The 22,700-nt window shown below is 38.7% G+C and overlaps 6 protein-coding genes and 1 long non-coding RNA gene across 13 annotated transcripts; 5 read left to right on the forward strand and 2 right to left on the reverse strand.

Annotated features, from left to right (window-relative positions):
- The first annotated feature begins 96 nt into the window (after positions 1-96).
- Positions 97-1,489, forward strand: LOC132201229 (vesicle-trafficking protein SEC22b-B). Its single transcript, XM_059627223.1, has 5 exons — positions 97-278; positions 417-526; positions 580-740; positions 794-940; positions 1,000-1,489. Exons 1-5 carry the CDS (start codon positions 204-206, stop codon positions 1,146-1,148), a joined length of 642 nt encoding a protein of 213 aa, XP_059483206.1. The 5' UTR covers positions 97-203; the 3' UTR covers positions 1,149-1,489.
- Positions 1,450-2,530, reverse strand: LOC132201230 (uncharacterized). Its single transcript, XM_059627224.1, has 4 exons — positions 2,211-2,530; positions 1,948-2,147; positions 1,747-1,892; positions 1,450-1,676 (listed from the first exon to the last, which is right to left on the reverse strand). Exons 1-4 carry the CDS (start codon positions 2,338-2,340, stop codon positions 1,628-1,630), a joined length of 525 nt encoding a protein of 174 aa, XP_059483207.1. The 5' UTR covers positions 2,341-2,530; the 3' UTR covers positions 1,450-1,627.
- A 622-nt stretch (positions 2,531-3,152) lies between these two features.
- LOC132201226 (peroxisomal sarcosine oxidase-like) lies at positions 3,153-4,919 on the forward strand. The gene is made up of 8 exons (XM_059627218.1): positions 3,153-3,293; positions 3,348-3,570; positions 3,631-3,865; positions 3,917-4,100; positions 4,173-4,318; positions 4,373-4,525; positions 4,585-4,660; positions 4,716-4,919. Exons 1-8 carry the CDS (start codon positions 3,260-3,262, stop codon positions 4,832-4,834), a joined length of 1,170 nt encoding a protein of 389 aa, XP_059483201.1. The 5' UTR covers positions 3,153-3,259; the 3' UTR covers positions 4,835-4,919.
- Positions 4,920-4,999: 80 nt separating this feature from the next.
- Positions 5,000-7,166, forward strand: LOC132201225 (peroxisomal sarcosine oxidase-like). Its single transcript, XM_059627217.1, has 7 exons — positions 5,000-5,157; positions 5,695-5,917; positions 5,973-6,394; positions 6,452-6,597; positions 6,659-6,811; positions 6,871-6,946; positions 7,003-7,166. Exons 1-7 carry the CDS (start codon positions 5,124-5,126, stop codon positions 7,131-7,133), a joined length of 1,185 nt encoding a protein of 394 aa, XP_059483200.1. The 5' UTR covers positions 5,000-5,123; the 3' UTR covers positions 7,134-7,166.
- A 35-nt stretch (positions 7,167-7,201) lies between these two features.
- LOC132201227 (peroxisomal sarcosine oxidase-like) lies at positions 7,202-9,371 on the forward strand. 2 transcript variants are annotated; one of them, XM_059627219.1, is made up of 9 exons: positions 7,202-7,274; positions 7,326-7,402; positions 7,470-7,695; positions 7,759-7,996; positions 8,041-8,224; positions 8,283-8,428; positions 8,484-8,636; positions 8,702-8,777; positions 8,845-9,371. In XM_059627219.1, exons 2-9 carry the CDS (start codon positions 7,366-7,368, stop codon positions 8,952-8,954), a joined length of 1,170 nt encoding a protein of 389 aa, XP_059483202.1. In that variant the 5' UTR covers positions 7,202-7,274; positions 7,326-7,365; the 3' UTR covers positions 8,955-9,371. The 2 variants fall into 2 exon arrangements, with proteins under 2 accessions (XP_059483202.1, XP_059483204.1); XM_059627221.1 differs by having other exon boundaries at positions 7,272-7,402.
- A 56-nt stretch (positions 9,372-9,427) lies between these two features.
- LOC132201232 (uncharacterized) lies at positions 9,428-10,707 on the forward strand. Its single transcript, XR_009442249.1, has 3 exons — positions 9,428-9,576; positions 9,640-9,887; positions 9,948-10,707. It is a non-coding gene; the product is annotated as an uncharacterized LOC132201232 (long non-coding RNA).
- On the reverse strand, positions 9,944-21,724 carry LOC132201223 (dynamin). 6 transcript variants are annotated; one of them, XM_059627215.1, is made up of 16 exons: positions 21,464-21,723; positions 20,567-20,640; positions 20,358-20,507; positions 20,106-20,296; positions 19,580-19,785; positions 19,318-19,527; positions 19,057-19,256; positions 18,857-19,002; positions 18,637-18,794; positions 18,448-18,480; positions 17,528-17,819; positions 17,353-17,472; positions 14,881-15,087; positions 14,578-14,825; positions 14,062-14,259; positions 9,944-11,034 (listed from the first exon to the last, which is right to left on the reverse strand). In XM_059627215.1, exons 1-16 carry the CDS (start codon positions 21,625-21,627, stop codon positions 10,995-10,997), a joined length of 2,637 nt encoding a protein of 878 aa, XP_059483198.1. In that variant the 5' UTR covers positions 21,628-21,723; the 3' UTR covers positions 9,944-10,994. The 6 variants fall into 6 exon arrangements, with proteins under 6 accessions (XP_059483198.1, XP_059483196.1, XP_059483194.1 ...); XM_059627213.1 differs by lacking the exon at positions 9,944-11,034 and adding an exon at positions 12,586-13,434 and having other exon boundaries at positions 14,062-14,229; positions 21,464-21,724; XM_059627211.1 differs by lacking the exon at positions 9,944-11,034 and adding an exon at positions 12,586-13,434 and having other exon boundaries at positions 21,464-21,724.
- Positions 21,725-22,700: the final 976 nt, after the last annotated feature.

The following is a 22,700-nucleotide window of genomic DNA, read 5'->3' on the forward strand; positions in this document are numbered from 1 at the left end:
TAAAAAATAAATATTGTAAATAAATTCACAGTAAATTTTGTTCAAAATTTTTTTTAATATTTCTAAAAAATTTTGTTTTGTTGGCATTATTTGCAGCTGTTTTTCGTTTCACGCAAAAATAAAACCGACTGCTCAAAAGTGGTGTCCAGGTCGTAGTTGTGTCACATTTTAATTTAATTTTGCACTGACCAAACGACCCAAAAATGATTCTTCTCACTATGATAGCGAGAGTAAGTGACGGGCTTCCTCTAGCGGCCACAATGCAGGACGACGAGCAGGTAATGTCACATTTCTGCACCGTTCAATGCGACGTTTAATTCGTATGTCGCAGTAAAAAGTCTATTTTGACGTTGTCCACATCACCAATTTATCCATAGTTGCATCATTAATTCTGATAAATATATACATTTTTTCAGTCTGGAAGAAATATTCTGGAATACCAGAACCAGGCGAAGCTGCTTTTTAGAAAGCTGAACCACCAGAGCCCTCCCAGATGCACCATTGAGACTGGACCGTACTTGTTCCAGTAAGATCATCTTAAAATTAATTAAACCATTTTACAATAATTTTTGTCCTCAGTTATCTTATAGAACACGATGTTTGCGTTTTGGTGCTGTGCGACAAAAATTTCTCCAAGAGACTGGCCTACTCATATCTCGAGGACCTGTCTCAGGAGTTCAACTCTCAATATGGACGGAGAGTGAGTTCCGTCACTCGACCATACACCTTCATTGAATTTGGTAAATTTTCAGTTAAACTTTGCAAGAATACCCTTCATCTTAATTTCTTTTAGACACATATATCCAGAAGGCAAAGAAGTCTTTCATGGACTCGAGATCGAGAAGAAATTTGACCGCTTTAAACACAGAGCTTCAGGATGTGCAGAGGATCATGGTGCAGAACATTGACGACGTTCTGCAAAGAGGAACCATGCTCTCAGGTATAGGAATTTATAAAATAGCTATTAGAGTGAAATGTCAAATAAATTAATTATTTCAGAACTCGATTCGAAAGCGCAAAATCTGTCCATGATGTCCCAGCAGTATAAAAAAGATGCGGCCTATTTGAATTCAAAATCGTTTTATGTCAAGGTGGCTGCGGGTGCCATCGTGGTTTTCATATTCATCCTGTACTTTTGGATTCTGTGATTCTGCATGCTTGACAGTTATAGGGTTTTGTACATGGGCTGGACATACAATTATTCTTCTTTTCCGAAGGCCCGGATTGATTACACAATGCATTATAAATGTTTTACAAAGGTGTTCGTTCATCTTCCCAGAGAGGCCAAAGCACGGCTGCTTTATTAATTATTTATTTCAAGTGCAGCCCTTGGTTTCAGCCAAAAAAATTTAAATTCTGCACCTATTATTGTTACTCAACATCCTCTATAATTATTTAAAGTGTGCTCATTCCTTGTCCTTGGTAAATTGTGTTAAAATAAAGATATGATTATATTGTTTGTAAATAAACCAACTTTTATATTTCTAAACAGTACTTTCTATATCTTCTGCACCTTTGAATGATGCAAGTCATCAGATTTTCACTCGGTTAAAAACAGTCGTCATTTTCCACATATCACATTTCAATGGACAGCATTTTAAAAAAAAAGTCGGAAGCCTGATTCGCACTAGTTGACACACGACAAGCACATAGTTCTGTCTTCAATTCCTTGAGAACTGTGTATTTAAAAAAAATGTACATATCTTAATAAATCGATATTTTTTACAAGCAAGACTTTTAACTTACATGGTGAGACAACATTGGGGGCAAAATGATTGCTGGCATCTCTGACAATTTTGAAGACAAATCGGACACGACAGCTGCACTTCACAAAAGCAGCACTTTTGATTTTCGAAAATTGTTGTTTCCATTGGTTCAATTTTGTCGATTTGCTGATCAAAAATGAAATTATTTATGATGCTTTTCATTTAAAATTTGCTATGTTACCATATTTTCTTGTGAGATCGGAACAAGCAGCTTTCCTTGAAAATTTATTTGCATTTGTCTGTATCTTTTGGGGGCCTCATTCTTGTTCAGACTTTGCTGTTGAGGTGGCAGTGAGTGAGGACACTGAAAATAATTGCTGCGTCCACTCATTTCAGGATTTTTCCTATTGGCACCTTGGAACAGTTTTTCCACAGTTTTGTCTAAAATATTATTAAATACACATTAAATAATAATTTTGAAAAAAAAATCATCAGTGATCTAACTTTGTATAGCTTTCACTTGGATCCTGTCTCCAGTCGATCTTGAGTTCATGATTTTTTCAGTGATGAAAATTTTTGTTTGCGGGCTAAAATCGTCGAAAGGGCAAACTCTTTTCAGGGCTACGGAATTCATGGCACTTGTTTGACGAGAAGAAATTGCCACTGTGCCACAACAATCCAATAAATTGAAATACTACGGGAAAAGTTATTAAATCGTAAAAGATGCCCTAATTAAAAATAATAGAAAAGCAAAAACAATCAATAGACACAGACAAACAACAGACTGGACCAGACGTCAAGGGCGGCGGGCGGCGCGGGAAAGTGCAGGAGAAGGGATGAAAAACATCCTCATTGATTGGTTGGATGGAGGGCCTATGAGTTGCTAACCTAAAAGCGCGAAAAACATTTTGCTGCAACTTTGCGCGAAAACAGAAAAATAATGTAATATTAAAATAGAATGCGGTTTGTGCCATTTATTAAATCAATCTAATTCAATGTTTAATTTTTTTCCTTAAACTCCTGAACATGAAAATATACGACGGACTATTTTACATACAAAAAGAATTAATTCATTAATAACATTATAACATAATATAAAACCTTCCTTTGATAAAGTGAGTTTGGTGTGGAACCTGAAGAATTACACTAGGTTATTTACATAGATTCAGATTTAATTAAACATTAATGTTCAAAAAATATTAAGTTTTGTGTTTGATCAATTAATATATTTATCATATTTATTTTGCGTTATTTTGTAAAAAAAAATTAATTATTTATGAAATACTGGCTAGTATTATATGAATTAGAGTTATAGCCATTCAGAGGCCGACAGAGGTCACACCAAAATGCTAATAAACTTGTTTCTTGTCTCTTATTTAATTTTTGTCCTTGACAATTTTTGGAGACGTCACGTGGTGTCGAGATATAAAGTTACGTCATGAAAAGGCTTCACTTTGTTTTCAGCAGCCTGTGATCAGTTGCCAGGCCCCCTTCAAATAAGAAAAAAGGTTTTTTGGTTGACACCGCCAAACTCTTTTGAAATCCAATTTAAAATGGAAAAATTTGACTACATTGTGGTTGGAGCAGGTAAATTAAAATTTATCAGAGTTACACTTCAAACTCTGGCACATTTTGAAACAGGGATCGAGGGTTCGTGGACGGCATATCAACTTATAAGGGACTTGCAAAAGCCTTCGGTATTGCTTCTGGAGAGGTTCCCTCTTCCTCACTCTCGGGGTAGCTCGCACGGGCAGACCAGGATCATCAGGCACGCGTATCCTGAAAGTTTTCACACGGCGCTGATGCCGCGGGCGTTCAGGGAGTGGAGACAACTTGAGAAAGACGCACAAACTGATTTACTTATGCACGAAAATAAATATTTGATATGAAAGTTTGCAAAAATACAGAAGATATTTAATTTTAGATCCAAACCACTTTTGTGCGTGGCCGACGAGAGTGGTTATCAGGGCTTGGACAACACTATTGCTAGACTGAAGGAGGAGCAGGCGAAATCAAACAACACAATTTCATACAGCGAATTGACGCCCAAAGAGTTGACAAAAGAATTTCCGCAGGCTTCATTTTCTAAAACACACCGAGGTTGCATCGAGTACAGCGCTGGAATTTTACTTGCTGATAAGTGCTTAGCCACCGTTCAAGTACGTGTATACATGAATTAAAACAATTAAATTAATTATTTTTAATGTTAGACTCAATTTAAAAAACTGGGCGGAGTTATAAAAGACGGATTTGTGGTGACGTCGATTATTCCCGGTGAACAAGTGCAGGTCAAAGGTCACCATCAGGGCGTGGAAAAGACGGAGATGGGCGGAAAGGTTGCAATTTGCCCAGGACCTTGGGCCAAGAAAATGATTGAGCCTCTTTTGGGAAAAAGTTGGTTATTTTTAAATTTTGAGCATAATTATTATACCAATTGTGTTGTGTTATTAATATTTTAATATATAGAGCTACCCATAAAAACCCTGCGAGTGCCTGTATTTTACTGGAAGGTTAAAAAAGGTGGTCCAGGTGCGATTCCTGCTTCGTTCATTGACCACGGTGCAGGAGAGTTTTGGGGAATACCTGAGGTTGAATACAAAGATATGATAAAGGTAGAGGAAATTTGAAAATTTGGGAAAAATAAAACATTTTAAGAATTTTTAAAGCTTTGCAGCCACAGTACTTCAGACGAGGCTGACCCTGATGACAGGGACAAAAGTTTCGCACATCCAAATCATGACGACCTCACTAATTACGTGAGGAAATTCTTTCCAGGGTTGGAAGATACTCCGTCTATCATTGAAACTTGCATGTACTCGGTAAAATTTAAGTTCCAAATTATTTTTGACAATTTCATTATTACCAATTTTAAATTTAGGTAACGCCTGATAACGTGAGCATTATAGACACCATTCCTGGAGAGCCAAACATTGCCTACGCTTGCGGGTTCTCAGGTTTTTATTATTCAAATTTGTTAAAAAAAAATTATGCATTGCTCTTTATAAATAGGAACTGGATTCAAGAAAGCTCCCTGCGTCGGGCTTATGCTCAAAGGGCTACTCAATCCTGAGGGTCCAAACGACGACTTAATTCCAATGGAGCCTTTTTCATTTCAGAGGTTTGAATAAAGACCCACCTTTACTCTTTGATCAAGCACGTACTTGCATTTATATAAACTAATCTGCCGAATAAAAGATGATAAGAAACTGAACACACACAAAGAAGATGATAATTTATTTTTGACCAAAGCACGGAAAGGTACTTTACTTTTGTTGATAAGAATATAACGATAAAAAAGGAGAACAAGACTAAGAGATTCTACTTAAATATGCGCGTCATTATTTGGGTGCCCACTCATCAGACGAGTTTCACGTCAAATATATAAAAAATTATAAACAGTATTCTCGGTATTTTCCAATGGATCGCTTCGACTATGTAGTAGTTGGCGCAGGTAATTTTTTTACTATTGTTTGGTTTTGTGCTAGGCTAGATTAATAAAATGCTTAATTAAAAAAATTTATTAAGTCGAATTTAAGTATTTAAAAGACAAGAAGATTGAAAAAAATTCATCTTTTAAAAAATAAAAGTGATATTTTTTCAATTGATACCCTTTTTATACTTATGGAAACTTTAAAAATTTAATTTTCACATTATTATACTCCAACGCTGTGTACTTTTGCTTTCAAATTAAGTGAATGAGTTTTAGTAAGTTGTTTACTTGGGCTGGCTGCCAATTCTCTCTTCAATGTAATTTTTTCCCCCAAAATAATATTTGACCTGTTGTAAGAGAATAAACGAATTGAATTTAAGTGATTCAAAGTGGATCGGATAATTAATTTATCTTCTATTTTTCTCAGGCCGCGTCTGATTCACTTCAAATTTCTTCATTTTCAAATTTACTAGAAATGTTACATTTTATATATCATTTTAATATTTTTAACTATTGATTTTTTTATCCTATAATTATGAAAATCTTAATTTATGTTAGGAATTGAGGGCTCGTGGACAGCATACCAATTAATAAGGGCGAAAAGTAAACCTTCAGTTTTGCTGCTTGATCAATTCACTTTGCCTCACAACCGCGGCAGCTCGCACGGGCAGTCGCGAATCATCAGACACGCGTACGCCGAAAGTTTCCACGCGGCTATGATGCCACCCTCTTACGAAGAATGGTTCCAACTTGAAAAAGACTCCGGAGAGCATCTTTTTGTGTAAAATTAAAAAAAAAAAAAATATGTTGCATTCAAATAAAAATTATCTTAATAGGCAGAAGCCATTGCTCTGCGTGGCTGATGAAACGGGATTTGACGTTTTAGGAAAAACAATCGCGTCTCTAAAATTGGAGCAGAAGAAACCGGGGAGCAAAATTTCCTTCAAGGAACTCACCCCTGAAGAATTAGCGAGGGAATTCCCGCAAGCGATCTTCCCCAAAGATCGGCGCGCCTTTGTTGAATACAGCGCTGGGATTTTGTTCGCCGACAAGTGTTTGCTGGCCGTTCAGAGCCAATTCAAAAAGCTCGGCGGCGTTTTGCGGGACGGATTTGCAGTGACAAAAATCGAGCCAGGAAGAATCGTGAAAATCAATGGAAGCTTCAGAGGCAAAGAAGTGACGGTGGCCGCGGATAAAGTGGCGCTTTGCCCTGGGCCGTGGGCCAAGAAAATGATCGAGCCGCTTTTGCGCAACCAAAGTATAAAAGGTTGAAATTTTAAAAGTTTAATAATACTGAAGGGGTTGTGGATTTCAGGCCTCCCTGTTAAAGCTTTCCGCGTTCCGGTGTTTTATTGGAAAATAAAGGAAAACGGCTGCGGCGCGATTGACGTCATTTACAAGGACCGCGGAGTCGGAGACTTTTGGAGCATCCCCGAAATCGAATACAAAAATATGGTGAAAGTAAAGATTTCATTAATTTTGAAATTGAAAAGTTCGTCATGATAAATTTTTGTCCAAACAGTACAGCAGCAATGTCATTTTGTTCGAAATCGACCCAGACGAGCGTGATTTGCGAGCGGATCAATCTGTGCCACCAGAACTCGCCGAACATCTCAGAAATCACTTCCCAGGAATTGAAGAGACGCCCTCCATCACCGAGACGTGCATTTATACGGCAAGAATAATTTTCTGATACAAGAAAATAATTTTTTTTAAAAAAAAATACAAATTCAGATGACACCTGACGAGATCAGCATCATTGACGTGATTCCTGGCAGTGATAATATTGCTTATGCATGCGGATTTTCAGGCAAGAATAAAAACTTTACCACTAATTAAAACAAAAATAATAATCATATTTTGCAGGAAGTGGATTTAAAAAAGCGCCGAGTGTGGGATTGATGCTTCAGCAACTTTTGAATCCTGCTGATAAAAAAATATTTGACATGGCACCGTTTTCCTTGTCTCGGTTTTCAATAAACAAGAATAAACTTTAACCATTCACCTTCAGTTTACAAATAAATAAACGAGTTTTATTAAGATAACAGTTGCTAAAATGGCTAATCAATTTTACAGCGGTTCAACTTGTCTCGCAGAGAGTATAATATAATGGGAATCATTTTTTATCTGTTAAGATGGTACGGCCCCCGTCTGCTCGTTGACCTTGTTAAAAATGGTTTGGCTCACAGATGCTGCGCATCTTATTCTCTTTTGTCATTTTTGGGCAGGATGGCGGAGCATTACGACTACATCGTCATTGGAGCAGGTCGGTTTTTATATCAAATTATCATCTTTTTTTTTTTTAAAGAAAAAATAATTTTTCATCGAGTTAGGAATTGAGGGTTCTTGGACAGCGTATCAATTAATAAAGGGATGGGAAAAGGCACCGTCGGTTTTGCTTCTGGAGCGCTTCCCACTTCCCCACAGCCGCGGCAGTTCCCACGGGCAAACAAGAATAATTCGAAATGCTTATCCCGAGAGTTACCACACTGCGATTATGCCGACGGCGTTCGCAGAGTGGCAGAAATTGGAAAATGAGTCAGGCGCAATACTTTTGGTGTAAGAGTTTTTAAATTTCAAAAAACTTGACTATTAATTAATATATTTAATTTAATTAAATAGTTCCAAACCATTGTTGCTCATCGCAGACGAAAAAGGCTACCAAAAGATGGACACAATAATTGACTGTGTAAACAAAGAAAAGGAAAAACAGCCTGGAGTAAAAATTGATTTAAAAGAGCTTTCCAACGATGAGCTCAAAAGACAGTTTCCCCAAGCGAATATTATGGATTGGCACCGAGGATGCGTTGAATACACAGCAGGAATATTGCGAGCTGACAAATGTCTGGCCACAGTTCAAGTAATTTAAATTAAAAAAAGGCAAAAATTTCAATTTCGTTGTAGAGCAAATTCAAGAAATTGGGAGGCGTAATTAGGGACGGATTTGAAGTGACATCAGTGGTGCCTGGAGAGACGGTTACTGTTAAAGGTCAATTAAACTACCAGGAGGCACAAGTGTCAACTTCTAAATTGGCTATTTGTGCCGGGCCTTGGGCCTCAAAATTGATTGACCCCCTTTTGTTGAAAAGTAAATAACAATAATTTAAACTGAACTCTAAGGAGATAAAATTATTTTTTTTTTGAAGAACTACCCCTGCAGACGTTGCGCATTTTGGTATTTTACTGGAAAATCAAAGAAAACGGCCCAGGGGCCATCCCAACTAGTTTCATCGATTGCGGCGAAGCAGATTTCTGGGGCATTCCCGAGCTAGAGTACCCAGGCTTGTATAAAGTATGTTTTGGTCTTTTAATAAGAAAGAGTGACTTTTTAATGCGTTTTAATCTAGTTATGCAATCCTTCGTACAGCGATTTTGTAGATCCTGATGACCGAGATAAAAATATTGGCCATCCAGACTATGCTTCCATGTCAAATTACATAGAAGATAATTTTCCTGGCTTGGAGAGCAAGCCATCAATTGTTGAAACTTGCATGTACACAGTATGTTTTGGAAAAAAAAAATGTTGATACTTTTTAATTATATATGTAAAACAAAATTGAAACAGGTAACACCAGATTTGACATGCATATTGGACACAATTCCAGGCCACGGAAATATTGCATTTGGATGTGGATTTTCGGGTAAAAATTATTCTTAACATTTTTTTTGCGATGCTACTTTTAATTTTTTTTTTTTTTTTTTTATCAGGAATTGGATTCAAAAAAGCGCCTGCTGTTGGAATTATGTTGAAGCAGCTATTAAATCCAGGCGATAAAAAAATATTGGATCCGTCTGCTTTTGCACTCGGAAGGTTTTAATTATAGCGACACATTAATATAATTATAAAATAAAAAGTAATAAAATATTAAAAATCTTAATTAAAATTGATAAAAAAAAAATGAAACGTTCCATTATGTGAGGAGATGAGAGATCCTATAAATTTAATATTATGCTACTTTTGGTTGAAGTAATAAGGCGCATCTGTGTACCCCCCCCCCCCCCCCCCGCGGCCGGGGGTGGCAATTCAACTGAGACCATGAAAGCAAAACACCTGGCAACGGTAGTGTTATTGGTCACGCGGGTGGCGGCAATCGATTAAAATCAGCATTCCACGTTACTAAAAGCGAGCGTAAAAATGACGACGGTCAACTTTTTTGTTAGAGGCGAAATCGCGACTGTTGAAAATTTCAACGCAGACTCACTTTTCTTGAGTTACTGCATATTGCTCCCTAATGGCAAGTTACATGAAATTTTGATTTTTACTGAAAATATGCTAATATAAATGTTCAGGTTGGACTAGCAGCGAAGAAAATAAACTATGTGGTACAACACACTTTGCCAAGCAAACTAGGAAATTGTGTGGATGGGAAGGAAAACAAATCTTGGTCGCCCATTTCAACCAGTATATTGAATTTAAAATTTCAGCTCCTTTAAATCAAAGTATTTTAATTATTATATAGGTTATATAGTTATCCAAAAATTTCACATGAAATTTCTTTCTAGTTTATGAAATTCCAAAACTAGTGGTGGAAGTTTCTTCCTTGGACTGGTGGCAGCGTTTTTGTACTGAGGGTTACGGAGCCACTGCCGTTCCCACAAACCCTGGTCACCACACCCTGACCATCCCCACCTGGCGCCCTATTCCATCCCCAATGCACAGCCATGCAGCCAGGGTGGTCGAGATGCGACGCTTTTTTATAGGCGGAACGCCTCAACTCAAAGACATGGGCTGTTCGTTAGCCGATACACAAGTATTATATTTTTACAAAAAAAAACTTGATAAACAGAAAAATTTAACAATACAAATTTAGGGGAAGGATGTGATGAGTCGCTTTGGTTTTTGCACCATCAGCTCGGGGACGGTAAACGCAACATTGGACGTTGGTTTGCAAAGACCAGTGGACAGCCGAGTGTTGGCCAAAGCCACTTTGCTGAACAAAAAGTTTGAAGCTGGCAACAGCGAGCAATTGGTTTCTTCAGTTGATCAAGTGATAGCCGCTTACTTGAGAGTGAAGAGCAAAATGGCAAGTGTGCGCGATTCAATGGGGACTGTTTTTAATAATGATGCACAATCCGACTAATTTTTAATTTTGGACCGTTTTGTACAGTATTTAATTAAGACTTCTGCTTCTCCTTTACACAGCTAATTGTAAATATATACCAATATACAATAATCAACAACAGGATGAATGAAATTTAAAAGCATGAATATGCTTGAAATTGAAATGACAACAATTAAAAAGGGATGTGTTCACAAATAAATGCATTTCTAAATGTAGTTTTTCAAATGTTTGCGATAAGTTATGGGTTTTCTTTGGTAAATTTCCGCCCACTTTCACAATATTTATCAATCAAGCACCATGGAGCATGGAGAGGAAAATTATTTACACAAGAATTTAGGGAATGAGCGTGCTTTTTCATAATAGAATGAAAATGAAGTATATTTACACTTGTGTACATAAAGCGAGTCACGCAAATGAGAAAAAGTAAGTACGGCTGGCGTACTCAAGAAGCAATAAACTGGATCACAAAATTTCACATTTCTTTGAAGTCAATTTAGAAAACTTACCAAAGTAACAAAAATCAACAAGAATAATTATTTCAACTGCCGTAATTGTTAAATTTACTGGTGTTGTCTTGCAGCTATTGCTTTTTTTTCAAAATCACATTGCGATAGTTATAAGCTTCTGAAAAATATATACTTATATTCTTTTATCGGCGGCGCAATAAATTAGTCGCTGATTGAATTTCAAGTTCCCTGAGTTCCATTTAACTAGGGATGGATTAAGCGATTTCCCATAATAACGTTTTTAACCTCCGCATAGTTAATTCACTCCTTAAAAAAATTACTTTCTCTTCTACGGCCGTGGTCTTGGTGGAATGTGCGGCACAGGTCGTCTGTAATAAGAATATGAATTTAAGTCGCCGCTTTTTTCAAATCGTTCAAGGATTAAATACGATGTTTCAAATATTACTCACCGGTTTGTTTTCAATTTAAATCCTCCTCCTCAAGCATGCAAGTTTTTAGAGACAAAGCCAGAAGCAAAGTGAGAGGGATAAAAAGCAACATTGCACAGAGGGTGGTTTTGTCGATAAAGAGTAAAAAAAGAGTCAAACACAAAAGACTTGCGTCTTGGCAGACAATTTTATGTTAACAACTGCAATTATACATTTGTCGTATTAGTTTTCATGATTTTGCTGTACATAATGGATAATGAATACTTTAAAAATTCCAAAAAGTCTCGTGAACTTGACATTCAACACAAAGAGGAGCCCAACAGCAAGCACTTTTTGAAATTTTGGCATACCATTATTATAAAGATAATTTTCATTTCTCCAATGAAGGATCTATACTCTCAATTAACGATACTGCAATGCTCAAGTACATAGTGTGTTGCACACAATATATATATTCGGACTTCTCAATTTGAGCAGAAATAAGCAACTAAGATCTCCTTTAAAAATCAAACATCGTCCGCACCCTGAATTTAAGTAAAAAGTAACGCTGTTAACTTAGGGTGAATAATGTATAATGTCATTGAATACCTGACTTCTTTTTGATAATCAAAATCACCATTATATCCGTCAATATCTTGATTACATTTTACTCGTTTCAGTATTTTTTTCATTTATCGCAATACATACGTCTTTTTGGCTAAATATATAGTTGATCTGTTTCTATATTACAGTATTTATACACACTTATGCACATTAATTTGAATGTGATTTAAATTCAGTATCCTATATATAAGTAAACTTCTCTAAGCAATTACTCAACAAACAAACTCTTTTTTGTTCAACTTCTTGGAATGTAGATTTCTGATACACGGGGGGCTCAAAAATCAAACTAGAGCGCCAAAAATCCAAACTGCGCTCACTTACTTCGAATTGTACCATGTGAGAACTCGAAACGATCAAATTACCCCTATTCAACAGTTTCGTCGGAATACTTTTTCAATTCTCACTTAATGAGTGATATCCCAGGGTTCAAAACAACATATATCAACAATGGAGACTCGAAAACTACACATGTTCCGGAAATAATTGACTTGCTTCAACATTTTACTTTGGTGCATGTCCCCCTTTAGCAAAGCAACAAACAGCTTCATTTTTTTCCTCAGTATTCACACATGCATTATGCAGCAAATCATCTGAAATAATTCAGTATAAGGCGGTACACGGATCAAGTTCTACACTTCAATTTATAATGAATTATCTCACTATTTGCGTTTCACCTGCGTAAGTATTACTGCTTGTGAATGTCTACATAACTAGGCCAGTATTATTTTGGAATGCTTTTGTTTCGTAGTTGTTTGCTTGCAGAGTAGTTTCTTTTTTATTCAACGCTAGGGCAGTTTCTACAGCTCTTCCGAAATCGCACATTCATACACTGATATTGCCACAATATGCGGGGGATTCAAAATCTGAGTTTCACGGTTCTTATTATAATTCTTTTTTTTTTTTATCTGTGTGCAACATCAAAAGAGAGTGTTAAAACGTCACATTTAGGCGTGTTACACTGCGTTGCTACAGCTGCTTCAATCATTTTTTTAACGTCTCAGATCTCTGCGTTTTCTTGGACTGCTCATCAAGTGTGTTACTTAAAAATACAATCTTCCTTAATTGTGATTTATTTGTTTAGCAATGCAACGTCCAAATCCGTCAAATTTCTCCTAGTGACTACAATTTTGAGCACTACACATATTTCCTTAGTTAGTTGTTATTATATTTAAATATTTCATGTTTACTGGTATTTGTTTAGTATTCATTCATGGGTTTTGGTTCTTTTATCGTAACATTTTTTGCTTTTTTACATTTATCATTAATAACAATATCTTTCGATCAACAACATTTATAGAGAAAAATCTTGCTTTGAGTGGCCTTTTCCAAATCAAAAAATATTTCTCCTCGTTTGTTATATTGATAGGGCATGGAAGAAAATACAAAATGATATCAGTAGCCTCAAAAAGCGCCAACTTAAAAACACCGTACCGCCCGAATTCATCAATCAACAATGATATTCGAAACAAGTAGCAAAAAATAATATTGCTCAGAAACCGGAAACGACCAAGGCTTGACAGGCCTCCGAGTGAAGCTGCACGGCAATTTGTCTGCTCTTAAGGTAATGGAAGTGTTTATTTTCGCCCAAAGAAGGCCCCTTTGAGTTCATTCATGGCAGCTTGGGTGGCGGCCTGGGCAGCGGCCTGAGTGGCCGCCTGCTGGGCTCTCTGTCCAGCGGCCTGGATTGACTGTGACAGGCCTCCAAAGGCGCCCCCAGCCTGCTGCTGTTGTCCGCGCCTAAGAACCAAGCACCACTTTAGTAACCTTTCAAGCTCACTCACAGAAAGGATGAAAATTGGGCTTTGCTCAGAATAAAAAATAATACAGCAAGTCGCAATTGGCGCAACTGGGCAAGTAGCTTTGGGACAATGCTAAGAGTGAGCCTGAAAAGGGCACTGAGGTGCTCGGTTCCGAGGCGAAATCAGCCTGAACGATTTATGTATTTTAACAGCTAGCACACTTAATTGCAGGTATCAAGAATGACAAACAATCGAGAAATAGCAGTAGTAGCAGAAGTAGAAGTGGTTAGCTTCAAAGTTATTAAGGTTGTGGGGACGACTTGCTTAGTTGCGTCGACTGCAACAATCAGAGACAAATGCAAGGGTTCAAAATTTGTCGAGAGTGAAAACAAAACCAAATTAGAGAATCACGCGTGGCTTTGAGCAGGGCAAAATGTATATTCATGGTGTGCGGATTAGAAAAAAGCCCACTTAATTAGCTTTGTAAAATTTTCAGTGGGCGAAAAGCAAAATTGAATTCGATAGCCACTTTGACTTTGAAAGCCAAGGAAAGGTTAGTCACACTCCCAAAAAAAGCATGCCTGCCCATCACCAAGAAGTAAAATAATGCTAGACGGTCACTTACGATGGGATGAGTGGTGGTGGCAGGGCACCACCTGGTCTTCCTGAAGGTACGGGCGGCATTCCACCACCAGGACGATTAGGAATTGCCGGAGCGGGTCTGCCACCAGAGGGAGGTATGGTCGGAGGAGCTCTGCCAGCGGCTGCGGCTGGTGCTGGTGGAGGCTGCGACCTGTTCATCGCAGGAGAAGGAGGCGAGTATCTGCAAAGTGAAAACCTTTCAGTGTCTTATGGAAACTTTCTGAGGGATAATTTAGATTAGATCTTGACTATGAGCGCGCATTCCATCAATGATAACAATACATACTAATAGAAGTCTTAATTCCATTACTCAATACTTTTCCTATGGTTATTTTTAAAAATATTCAAATCAAACTATTTAGGGTACAATTTTAAGAGGATTTCTGGGGAAAATACAATAATTAAGCCTCTCTATTAAACTGACATAATAATTGCCTGTGGAAAAATCTTAATGTGAATGCATGCAAATGTGAATTATGCTCTCAAAGCAAACACCGACCTGGATGAGTCAAAACCAGCGCTGACTGCACTGCCGCCGATTCCACCCAAGCTGCCGCCCATACTTCCCATGCTTCCGCCACCACCTCCACTACGCCAGTCGTTCTTGACTGGAGGCGGAACGGGTGTCGAGACGGTGGCCATTGACACATCACCAATGATGTGCAAGCTTTCTTTACAAGCGTGATACATTCGCAGCATCTCCTCACGCTTCTGCGCCTCCTCAGGACTCTCCTCCATCATAGAGGCCTGCACAAAAAGATGTTAATTGAAGTTGCTAATTTTTTTCAGGAATTTATCTTACTTGGTCCCCAGTGGCGTAGAGGTGTGCCAGGAGCTCCCCATTGATGAAGTCCTTACAGTTATTGATGATTAGCAGCATAATAGTCTTGGGTACGAGATCTCGGCAAGTCTTGTTAACAATTCCCATATATGACTCGACCAGATTGCGGATCGTCTCAACCTGACGCTCAAGCTGGGGGTCCATTGAAGCTTGGGGTTCTGTGTTGGTCTGTAGCGAATGATGAAAAGCGATCAGAGGATTGATCAACAAGTTTGGCATATTTGCAAGGTACACTATTGGGAAGTTTAAAAGCCAATTAGCCAAAACAGAGGAGCAGTGTGTACCCTGCCAACTAGGGGCTCATGATCTACAATGCACCTGAAGCGGTTCGTTTGGCAATCTAGTTTGCTCACTATCAAACAAGGTGCAGTGTAAATCACTTGGAAAACATGGAGAATTTTAAAAACAGTCCAAATTAACAATTTCAAAAATTTCTAGCTTCACAGCTAAGAGAAACAATTAGATTTCTATCACTAACAAATTTGTTCTAGGACTTTTTCTGTGTGATTTGGAAAATCATGTTATGTTCTTCTTTGGTTTGGAATCGAACGGTTCATTTTGTATTAAATTTAATTTTTTTAAATTAGCAACACATACAAAACAAGTGCTATTCTGTATAGGGTCGTGTATACATTAACATTATTCTAAATCAAGAGTCTGCCGAGCAATACTCTCACTTTTTATGAGTGTTCTATCGCTGGTGCACTCTTGAAAACTATTTAAACAAAAATGCTAGTCAGCATCAATTGGTAAAGAGTTCGAGCAAGTTTGATAAATCAATTGAATGTAAAAATAATCTGCAAGCATTTTGTTTTCTGTGAAAACATGCATGACAAAGGGCCTAGTATAAACAAAGAAACCATGCGTTCTACAGGGTTAGTTAGAGTCGGACCAACAAACAGCGCTGCCTCAAGGGCCTAACATCAGTGAACTACCACTGTCTGTTGGGCCAAACTTTAACGCTTGTGTTTACGGGTGGCTTAAAAACCAACCTCATGACCCTGAGTTCCATTCGGGAGCATTTGGTACAGAAAGGAGGTGGCAGGATCGAGTAGTAGGCAAATAAGAAAGAGAAAAACAATGTATCAATCAAACTGCTCATTTCGATGTCAATTTGAAAAAAACATTGGTCAAATGGTATACACTCTTCACGAGAATAAACAAAAAACTTTTGGTTCTTTGAAAAACTTTTTAGTGCTGAGACTGCCAAGTGGTGCCGATAAAATAAGCCAAAAAACGGATTCATTTCTATAGAAATTATGTTTGCGGAGTTGAATGATTTGAAAATTACGAAAATTAAACGAGAAAATTTAATTTGCATAAAATTTGTACGTTGAAAGTGTGTGTATACTATTTGAAGATAAACATGAAAAAAAAAAATAATATCAATCTTTACTCTTTACATCAAATTTAAGCTGTGATGTAAATCAAGTCGGTTTACAATTCAAAGAAGTGCTCAATTTTCACTTGGTTGAAGAAACGGAGTACTTCGGAAAGGAAATTAAATATCAAAAGTCAAAAGGTTAAGAAAAATTAACCAAAGCCACTGTTAAGAGATTAACTTTTTAAGTCCTGAGGAAGAAGGGTTTGAAGGGTTATTGCTTTTGAACAAGAGACAAAAGAAAACCATGATCATGTTAAACATTCAAAACATTATGGATGGCTTCAAATGGTGGCGACTTATTTGGCCACTTTGAGGGACAGAACAGAATTCTTCAACTAGTGAAAGGTTTGAAAGTCAACCAAAAATAAAAACTGAGGTCATGTTTGATAATCAGTTTCCAAAATCAAACACTCGAGGAACAAAAAGAAAAGTAGCGTAGCATAATAGAAGGAGCAAGATATAGGCAACCTCGGCAAAACTGTTGTGAAACGAATCAGTAATAATATATAAAGAACGGGACCAAGAAAGAGTGAGGAAAATCAAGCAAATAGAAAAAAGTAAAGTTAGTTCAAAAGCGGCCTTGGTCCAAAGTCTGACCTGACCCAACTGAAAGATAGTAATTGGAAAACGGCTCAACTAAATAAAGTTGTAGAACGGACTGCTAAACGCCAAGTGCTAACTACATTAATTTGAATTTAGCTCTATGTATCCTTCTCCAACTAGCAAGCTTCTAACAAAGACTCCTTGCAGTTTTGCCGAGCGGTTCAGTCCAAAGGAAAACAGAAAATGATTGTTGAGAAGTCATATATGGATGAAGAAAATAATATAAAAGGTAGCACCGGTACACTTGAAGATGGAGAACACACTTGAGTCTGCTTACCCTTGCCTATAACACAGGACACACAGGATTGCCAAATATTAAAAAAGATTTATTTGATAAGTTTGAGTGGCCACCACCTCAAAAAGCTTAAAAAATATATTTTTCATTGTGGTCGTCAGATATATCCAGGGAAGTTGATCAATTTTACTATTCTCATTTTAAATCTTACCTCCTCGCCGTTTGCGGCATCTGCAGCTTTCTCCGGGTACACGCCAGCACGCAGGAATGACGCCTTCCAGGAGTCAACATCGTCAGAGCTCTCGCAGCTCAACTCCAGAGTTTTGTTATCCTAAACGAGTTTTTGAATGAAAAGTTTGGTCAAAGTGTGAAAATCTTAAATGTACCTTGTAAACGTTGCGACCGTCTGGCTGGAACAGAGCGAATGTGTGACGCTTGGACATGAATCCCTGCTCTATGTCCCGCAGTTTGAGGCCATCAAGGGGCAGCATGTACTTCTTGTCGCGTTCCTCTTCGTCCTTATACCAGCTGAGACTCTCAGATGTAAGCACAAACCAATAGTCCCGAGAGCCGCCTCGCATGATGCCCAAATTGTGGATGCTCATCCAGCCCTTGCGAATGCCCTGGTTGACCACCTTGCGTCCGGCAGCTGCTTTGTTCTCTGTGCTCTGCTGGGCGCTAGGAGGGGCAGAGGCAAGACTAGAGCAACAGTGAAACTCGGTTGCCGCCCTAGTTGACCCCCAGTATTATTTGGAGCTTTGAAGCCCCTGCTTGGTGAGGGCCAGTGGATCAAAAGCAAAGCTGCAAGTCTGGCCATACCCAAAATACTGGGAGCAAAACTAAGGGCTGCCAAAAATGCGCTAACTTAAATTGAAAATAAATATTGCCGAATATAAACTACATGCAAATTTGCAAAATTTGCACTTTTGTAATGCCAAATGTGGCCAGTGTCCCAAATTGTAGCCAGATTGAGAAAAAGCGTGAAAGCGTATTTGTTTCTTTTTTTGAGAGAAAAATATGCGTACAAGACAAAGAGGAAGAGATTGATTTTGTAATTACAATGGTCAGCAAACAAAAGTTGACTTCCCCTCCCCTCCCCTAGCCAGGTGCGGATTAATACTAAAGGGGATGTATCAAAAAGCGTTCTTTCAAATCCACTCAAGGGATGGCACAAAATTTGTTAGCTTGGTACCGTGTGGCTTAATAGTATTATTGGTCCTTTGTGGGGGGTGTGAGTGGAAACAAACAACACGTAGAAACACAATACGGCACCCAGTGAATGTCTAGGCGGAAATTGTGTCATTACATTTGTTCAAACAATTCAAATGGCTCAAGGGACCTGGAGAAACAAAAGAGAATTAGCTTGATCCCTCAGCTCAGATGAGAGATGACTGGTGATTGAGGTAAATGCAAGAATGATTTGCCAAAAAATTTAAATCGATTAGCCGCCAATAGTAGAACCCAAAGCTCCAAGAACGCAGGACACATCACTTACTTGGCGAATCCTATGAAATCCTCGTGGTTGGTGTTCATGTATGCCAATTCAGATTCCACAATCAATATGATTTGCTCCTTGCAAAGTTGCTCCCTGTTTCGGATGTGAGTAGCAATAATGCGTTCAGTTTCCTCTCGAAGACGCGGATAGCGATTCATCTGTTGTAATGTTAAACAATAAATAAATAACTGGTCATCCCAGTAAATGGCCGTCAGCATACTTTGTCTGCACACATTCGTACGACATTGCACAACTCGGTGACAACCAGATCGACACATTTCAGGCAGGGTTCCTTTAATCGGGCAATTTGTTTCTTGACTATTGCTTCAAAAGCCATGTCAGGTGTGAAGAGACCAACTCTGATACCTGTCGAAGCATAAAATTAGAGGACTAGATACAATATAACAGATCCAGACAAACCATGAATATTTCTGATGGCAAAAGCAATCTCGCGCCTTAACTCTTTCTCATCAATTTCCATTTTGACAATTTCAAAAGGGAACCTTTCGTGGAAGAGGCGGTTGATTTTGGCACCACCGCTCAACTCCATGGTGTTGACAAGTGCCGAGCCCGAGCCCTCTATGGTTCTTTCAAAATCGGACTGCAGCTGCTGGATCATTCTAGAGAAAAAAAAAATTTAATAAAATAATACCAAATGAATAATGAACATTTTCCACGTACTGTAACATGGCCTTGGTTTTGATCGATGGATCGTTTGGCTGGAAATGCTTGTACTGCTCAACATCCTTTTCAAGAGCCAGTAGTTGCTTCTGCAGTTTATCTCTCAAGCCAGGGAGTGTGTCACGGATGTGATTGGTGAGCTGTTGGTTCAGTATTCTCTGCAAAAAGGGAGTGCCCATTCGGTCGGCCATGTGGCGATAAGATGGGTGACTGTAGGATTGGACAGTTAGATAAAAATCAAAAAATGTAAGTATAAATCCACCTTAGGAAAAATTTGCGCTCAGCTGCAAGGGCGGCTTGAATGTCTTTCCGGCCGTCGATGTCTTTCTGAGATCGGTTGATGACACCGATGTAGCCACGCCGCAGAGGTAAAAGTTTGTTTTCCAATATGTCTCGCGCATCTGTACCTTCGTCCATCAAGTCCAGCTTGGTGATGACACCAATGGTTCTCAGACCTCCAGGGTCAACCTGAATTGCATTATAATCTTAAAAATTGAGCTTCTAAAATGTTTTTCTCACTGAACTTTACTCTATTTCCTCTCTTCACGTAACTATGATTTTCTTTAATTAAAAAATTAAGCAAAATGCACTTGATTTTGAGCCATTAGAGAGGCGTTTATGATTTTAAAAAGTAACCAAAATAATAATAAAATAATAACAATAAAATCTTAATTTAAAACACAGATATTATTTCAATTACTGCTACTTTGCGAGGGAACAATTTCAAGATCAGAATGGAATACACAAATGCACACTTCGCATTAATTTTCATCTCAATTTTTAATTACCTCTTTTGCTAATTTTAAGGCATCACTGTTTGCCAAGTCAGTGTTGGCAGGTGTAACAGCCAGGATGAGGGCATTGTCCTTGCGGATAAAGGTGAAGATCATGGCCTTGATTTGAGCCTCAATGTCTGCCGGTTGGTCTCCAATTGGCACTTTGGTAAGACCAGGCAAATCAATCAGTGTGAGGTTCAAGACTGTAAAAAATTAGTTGAACTTCAGTTTATTATGCAGATCAAGCAAGAGCTGTGTGCAAACCATTTGGAGAATATACACGCAAGTTGATCGGCACGTTGGAAATGCCTTTGTTCGATCCAGTAACTCGGTCTGTTTCAGCCTCTATTTCTTTACGGATGTCATCAAAGCTGGCATATTTTTGTCCTTTTTGATGTAAAAATTCTCCATATTCTACAATCATACATAAAAGTTCTATTCTCTGGAAAATAATTTATAACTGAATAACTGACCAACATTAGCTTGTATCAACTGCAGAATTAAGGGCCGTCTGGTGACGATTCCTGAACCTCGCGGTAAGAAGTCTCTGTAAAAAAAATATCGTTTGTGATTTCTAACCACTGAGTCAAAATTTAGCAAAGTGTGAAGTAGCACACTTATTCATTAGATTGCCCAACCGCAAACAAAAGAAATTGCACTCTTTTAACCTAACACGTTTTCTTAACTTGTACGGCTTGGACAAGAGAATAATAAAAGAGACGACGTTGAAAACTTGTTTTGAAATTTGCACTGGTGTTTTTCCAATTGCGAAAATCTCTTGTGCTACTGTCATAAACTTCCACTATCAAGTTCTGTCGGATTCGAGGATTATATTGTTATGACTCACACCCGTACGTTGTTGCAAAAAAGAAAGAAAGAACGGTTAGAAGATGAGTCAGTGGTCAATTAGCGCCGCAAAAGGTCCATATAAATTTCAGAATTTTAATGCAAAAAATTGTAAATTTATCAGTTTTTTTTTCAAAGCACAAAACATTTGTCTGTTTAGTGGGTTTTGTTATCTATTTAAATGTCAGCAGGAAGTCATTGTCTGTTATGGGATGTCTGTGGAACACAAATGACGGGGACTCTGGAGGAAGTCGAAGGCCTTCTCGTTATCACACTGATAGCGCCGAGCCCAGCTGGGCCTCGCGACACCCTTTGACGCCGACTTGACAGGAAACAAAGGCGAAAATCCGCCATAATTACCCCCTTCGTGGGCCAACGGAGTCGCACGTCAAGTGGTGCGCGACCCTTGGATCAACCCCCGGCGGTCACCGATCTGCCCCCACCCAAAAATCAGTCTAAGCGGACGGTTGGGAATTGCAAATCAGCGAAATTCGTAGGACGAACAGTAGAAAAGGGTGGTTTACCTGCCGACGAAATTTTCGAGAACCGAACTCTTGCCAGCACTTTGACCTCCGACCACGGCGATTTGGGGCAGATCCAGCTGCATATGCACCCCGAGCTGGGTGAAGGCATCTTGCAGCTTGTTGACGATGGGGATGAGCTGTTCCATCCCCTGGTTGCCCGACATTTTGGCCGAATTTGCAGTCCAAAATCCTCTTTTTCAAAACGACAACTCCTACCACTCCGCCTTCTTGACTGACTTGTCTTCCTATCGATGTTCCGAGCGGCCCACTTCGAAAAATTCTTTGCCCGAGTGAATCTGCGCAGGGTCCATGGCGCATATGCGCAAAAACGTAAGTTTGCTACTGCGCAGGTTTGCCAATCGCGCGGCTTGTTTTCGAGCAGTGCAAAAGCGGCGCGAAAGGTTCAACGCGAAAAGGCGATATCGATTTTATGGCCAAATTCGACCCACGCAGCCTTTTTGTGTTACATTTTCCCGCACCCTGGCCAACTCCGGGCAGTTAGATTTTGAACATTTGTTTTGGGAAACGCTCGGCCCTAATGTTTAAAACCAAGCTGCTAATTCATGAATGGATAGTGGGTTGCAAAATGCCAAAGGTGCACTCGGGAAAGTCAGGAGTGCGCAAACGCTATGAGCGCAAATGCATGGATCGAACAGATTTTCTTTCTTGGAATGCCCTAATTTTCGCCAAGGCTCTCCAGATGAACCCCTGTTCTCATTACGAACCCATTCAAAAATTGCTCTCTTGTTTAAAAATCTGAGCTTCTGCCTTCTGTTTAGAGGAAAAGTGTCTGAGCCAGAGTAGCCGCAGACTTCTATTTTTTTTTTATTCGCTATAGAAAATAATATACGCGAGGTCGGAAGAGGAGCGTTGAATAGCCCACGGACTTAGGGTTTTGGATCAATACACACACGGAGAGCGGACGATTGATAAAATGTTTTCTATACACCCCCGCGTGAATTTAGGTCAATGGAGGAGAGATGCAGCAAAAGAAAGGCTATGCTATAGAGGCTATAGAGCAGCTAGAATGGCCGCGACGGAAAAGTATAGTATGGTCCCTGATTAGAGGGAAATTTGATTTGTGGGCTGATTTAATTATTTTTTGAGAGGAGAGCGCTTGAAAGCAAAACAGTATTTAAAAGATCCACTTGAACTTTGAACAATACCTAAACAATTTTATCAGGGTTGTTTTAATTAACTTAACAGCTGGGTATATCGGAATAAAATAAAATTACAC

Source organism: Neocloeon triangulifer, unplaced genomic scaffold, assembly GCF_031216515.1.
Source record: "Neocloeon triangulifer isolate White Clay Creek 2 clone unplaced genomic scaffold, ASM3121651v1 ptg000014l, whole genome shotgun sequence".
Lineage (NCBI taxonomy): Eukaryota > Metazoa > Arthropoda > Insecta > Ephemeroptera > Baetidae > Neocloeon > Neocloeon triangulifer.

Bases quoted from the DNA above. Each gene is read 5' to 3' on its own strand.
- LOC132201223 (XM_059627211.1), bottom strand. From the start codon at position 21,627: ATGTCGGGCAACCAGGGGATGGAACAGCTCATCCCCATCGTCAACAAG. The intron at 19,257-19,317 runs GTACGTGGAAAA...TTTTTTCTCTAG, and splicing joins AAAACCAAGGCCATGTTACA to AATGATCCAGCAGCTGCAGT. The intron at 15,088-17,352 runs GTAAGATTTAAA...CATTCGCTACAG, and splicing joins ATGCCGCAAACGGCGAGGAG to ACCAACACAGAACCCCAAGC.
- LOC132201230 (XM_059627224.1), bottom strand. From the start codon at position 2,340: ATGAATTCCGTAGCCCTGAAAAGAGTTTGCCCTTTCGACGATTTTAGC. The intron at 2,148-2,210 runs GTTAGATCACTG...ATAATATTTTAG, and splicing joins CCAAGTGAAAGCTATACAAA to ACAAAACTGTGGAAAAACTG. The intron at 1,893-1,947 runs GTAACATAGCAA...ATTTTTGATCAG, and splicing joins CGATCTCACAAGAAAATATG to CAAATCGACAAAATTGAACC.
- LOC132201227 (XM_059627219.1), top strand. From the start codon at position 7,366: ATGGCGGAGCATTACGACTACATCGTCATTGGAGCAG. The intron at 7,403-7,469 runs GTCGGTTTTTAT...TCATCGAGTTAG, and splicing joins CTACATCGTCATTGGAGCAG to GAATTGAGGGTTCTTGGACA. The intron at 7,696-7,758 runs GTAAGAGTTTTT...TTAATTAAATAG, and splicing joins TCAGGCGCAATACTTTTGGT to TTCCAAACCATTGTTGCTCA.
- LOC132201229 (XM_059627223.1), top strand. From the start codon at position 204: ATGATTCTTCTCACTATGATAGCGAGAGTAAGTGACGGGCTTCCTCTA. The intron at 741-793 runs GTAAATTTTCAG...AATTTCTTTTAG, and splicing joins ATACACCTTCATTGAATTTG to ACACATATATCCAGAAGGCA. The intron at 941-999 runs GTATAGGAATTT...TAATTATTTCAG, and splicing joins AAGAGGAACCATGCTCTCAG to AACTCGATTCGAAAGCGCAA.
- LOC132201225 (XM_059627217.1), top strand. From the start codon at position 5,124: ATGGATCGCTTCGACTATGTAGTAGTTGGCGCAG. The intron at 6,395-6,451 runs GTATAAAAGGTT...TGTGGATTTCAG, and splicing joins GCCGCTTTTGCGCAACCAAA to GCCTCCCTGTTAAAGCTTTC. The intron at 6,598-6,658 runs GTAAAGATTTCA...TTGTCCAAACAG, and splicing joins AATACAAAAATATGGTGAAA to TACAGCAGCAATGTCATTTT.
- LOC132201226 (XM_059627218.1), top strand. From the start codon at position 3,260: ATGGAAAAATTTGACTACATTGTGGTTGGAGCAG. The intron at 3,294-3,347 runs GTAAATTAAAAT...ATTTTGAAACAG, and splicing joins CTACATTGTGGTTGGAGCAG to GGATCGAGGGTTCGTGGACG. The intron at 3,866-3,916 runs GTACGTGTATAC...TTTTAATGTTAG, and splicing joins AGTGCTTAGCCACCGTTCAA to ACTCAATTTAAAAAACTGGG.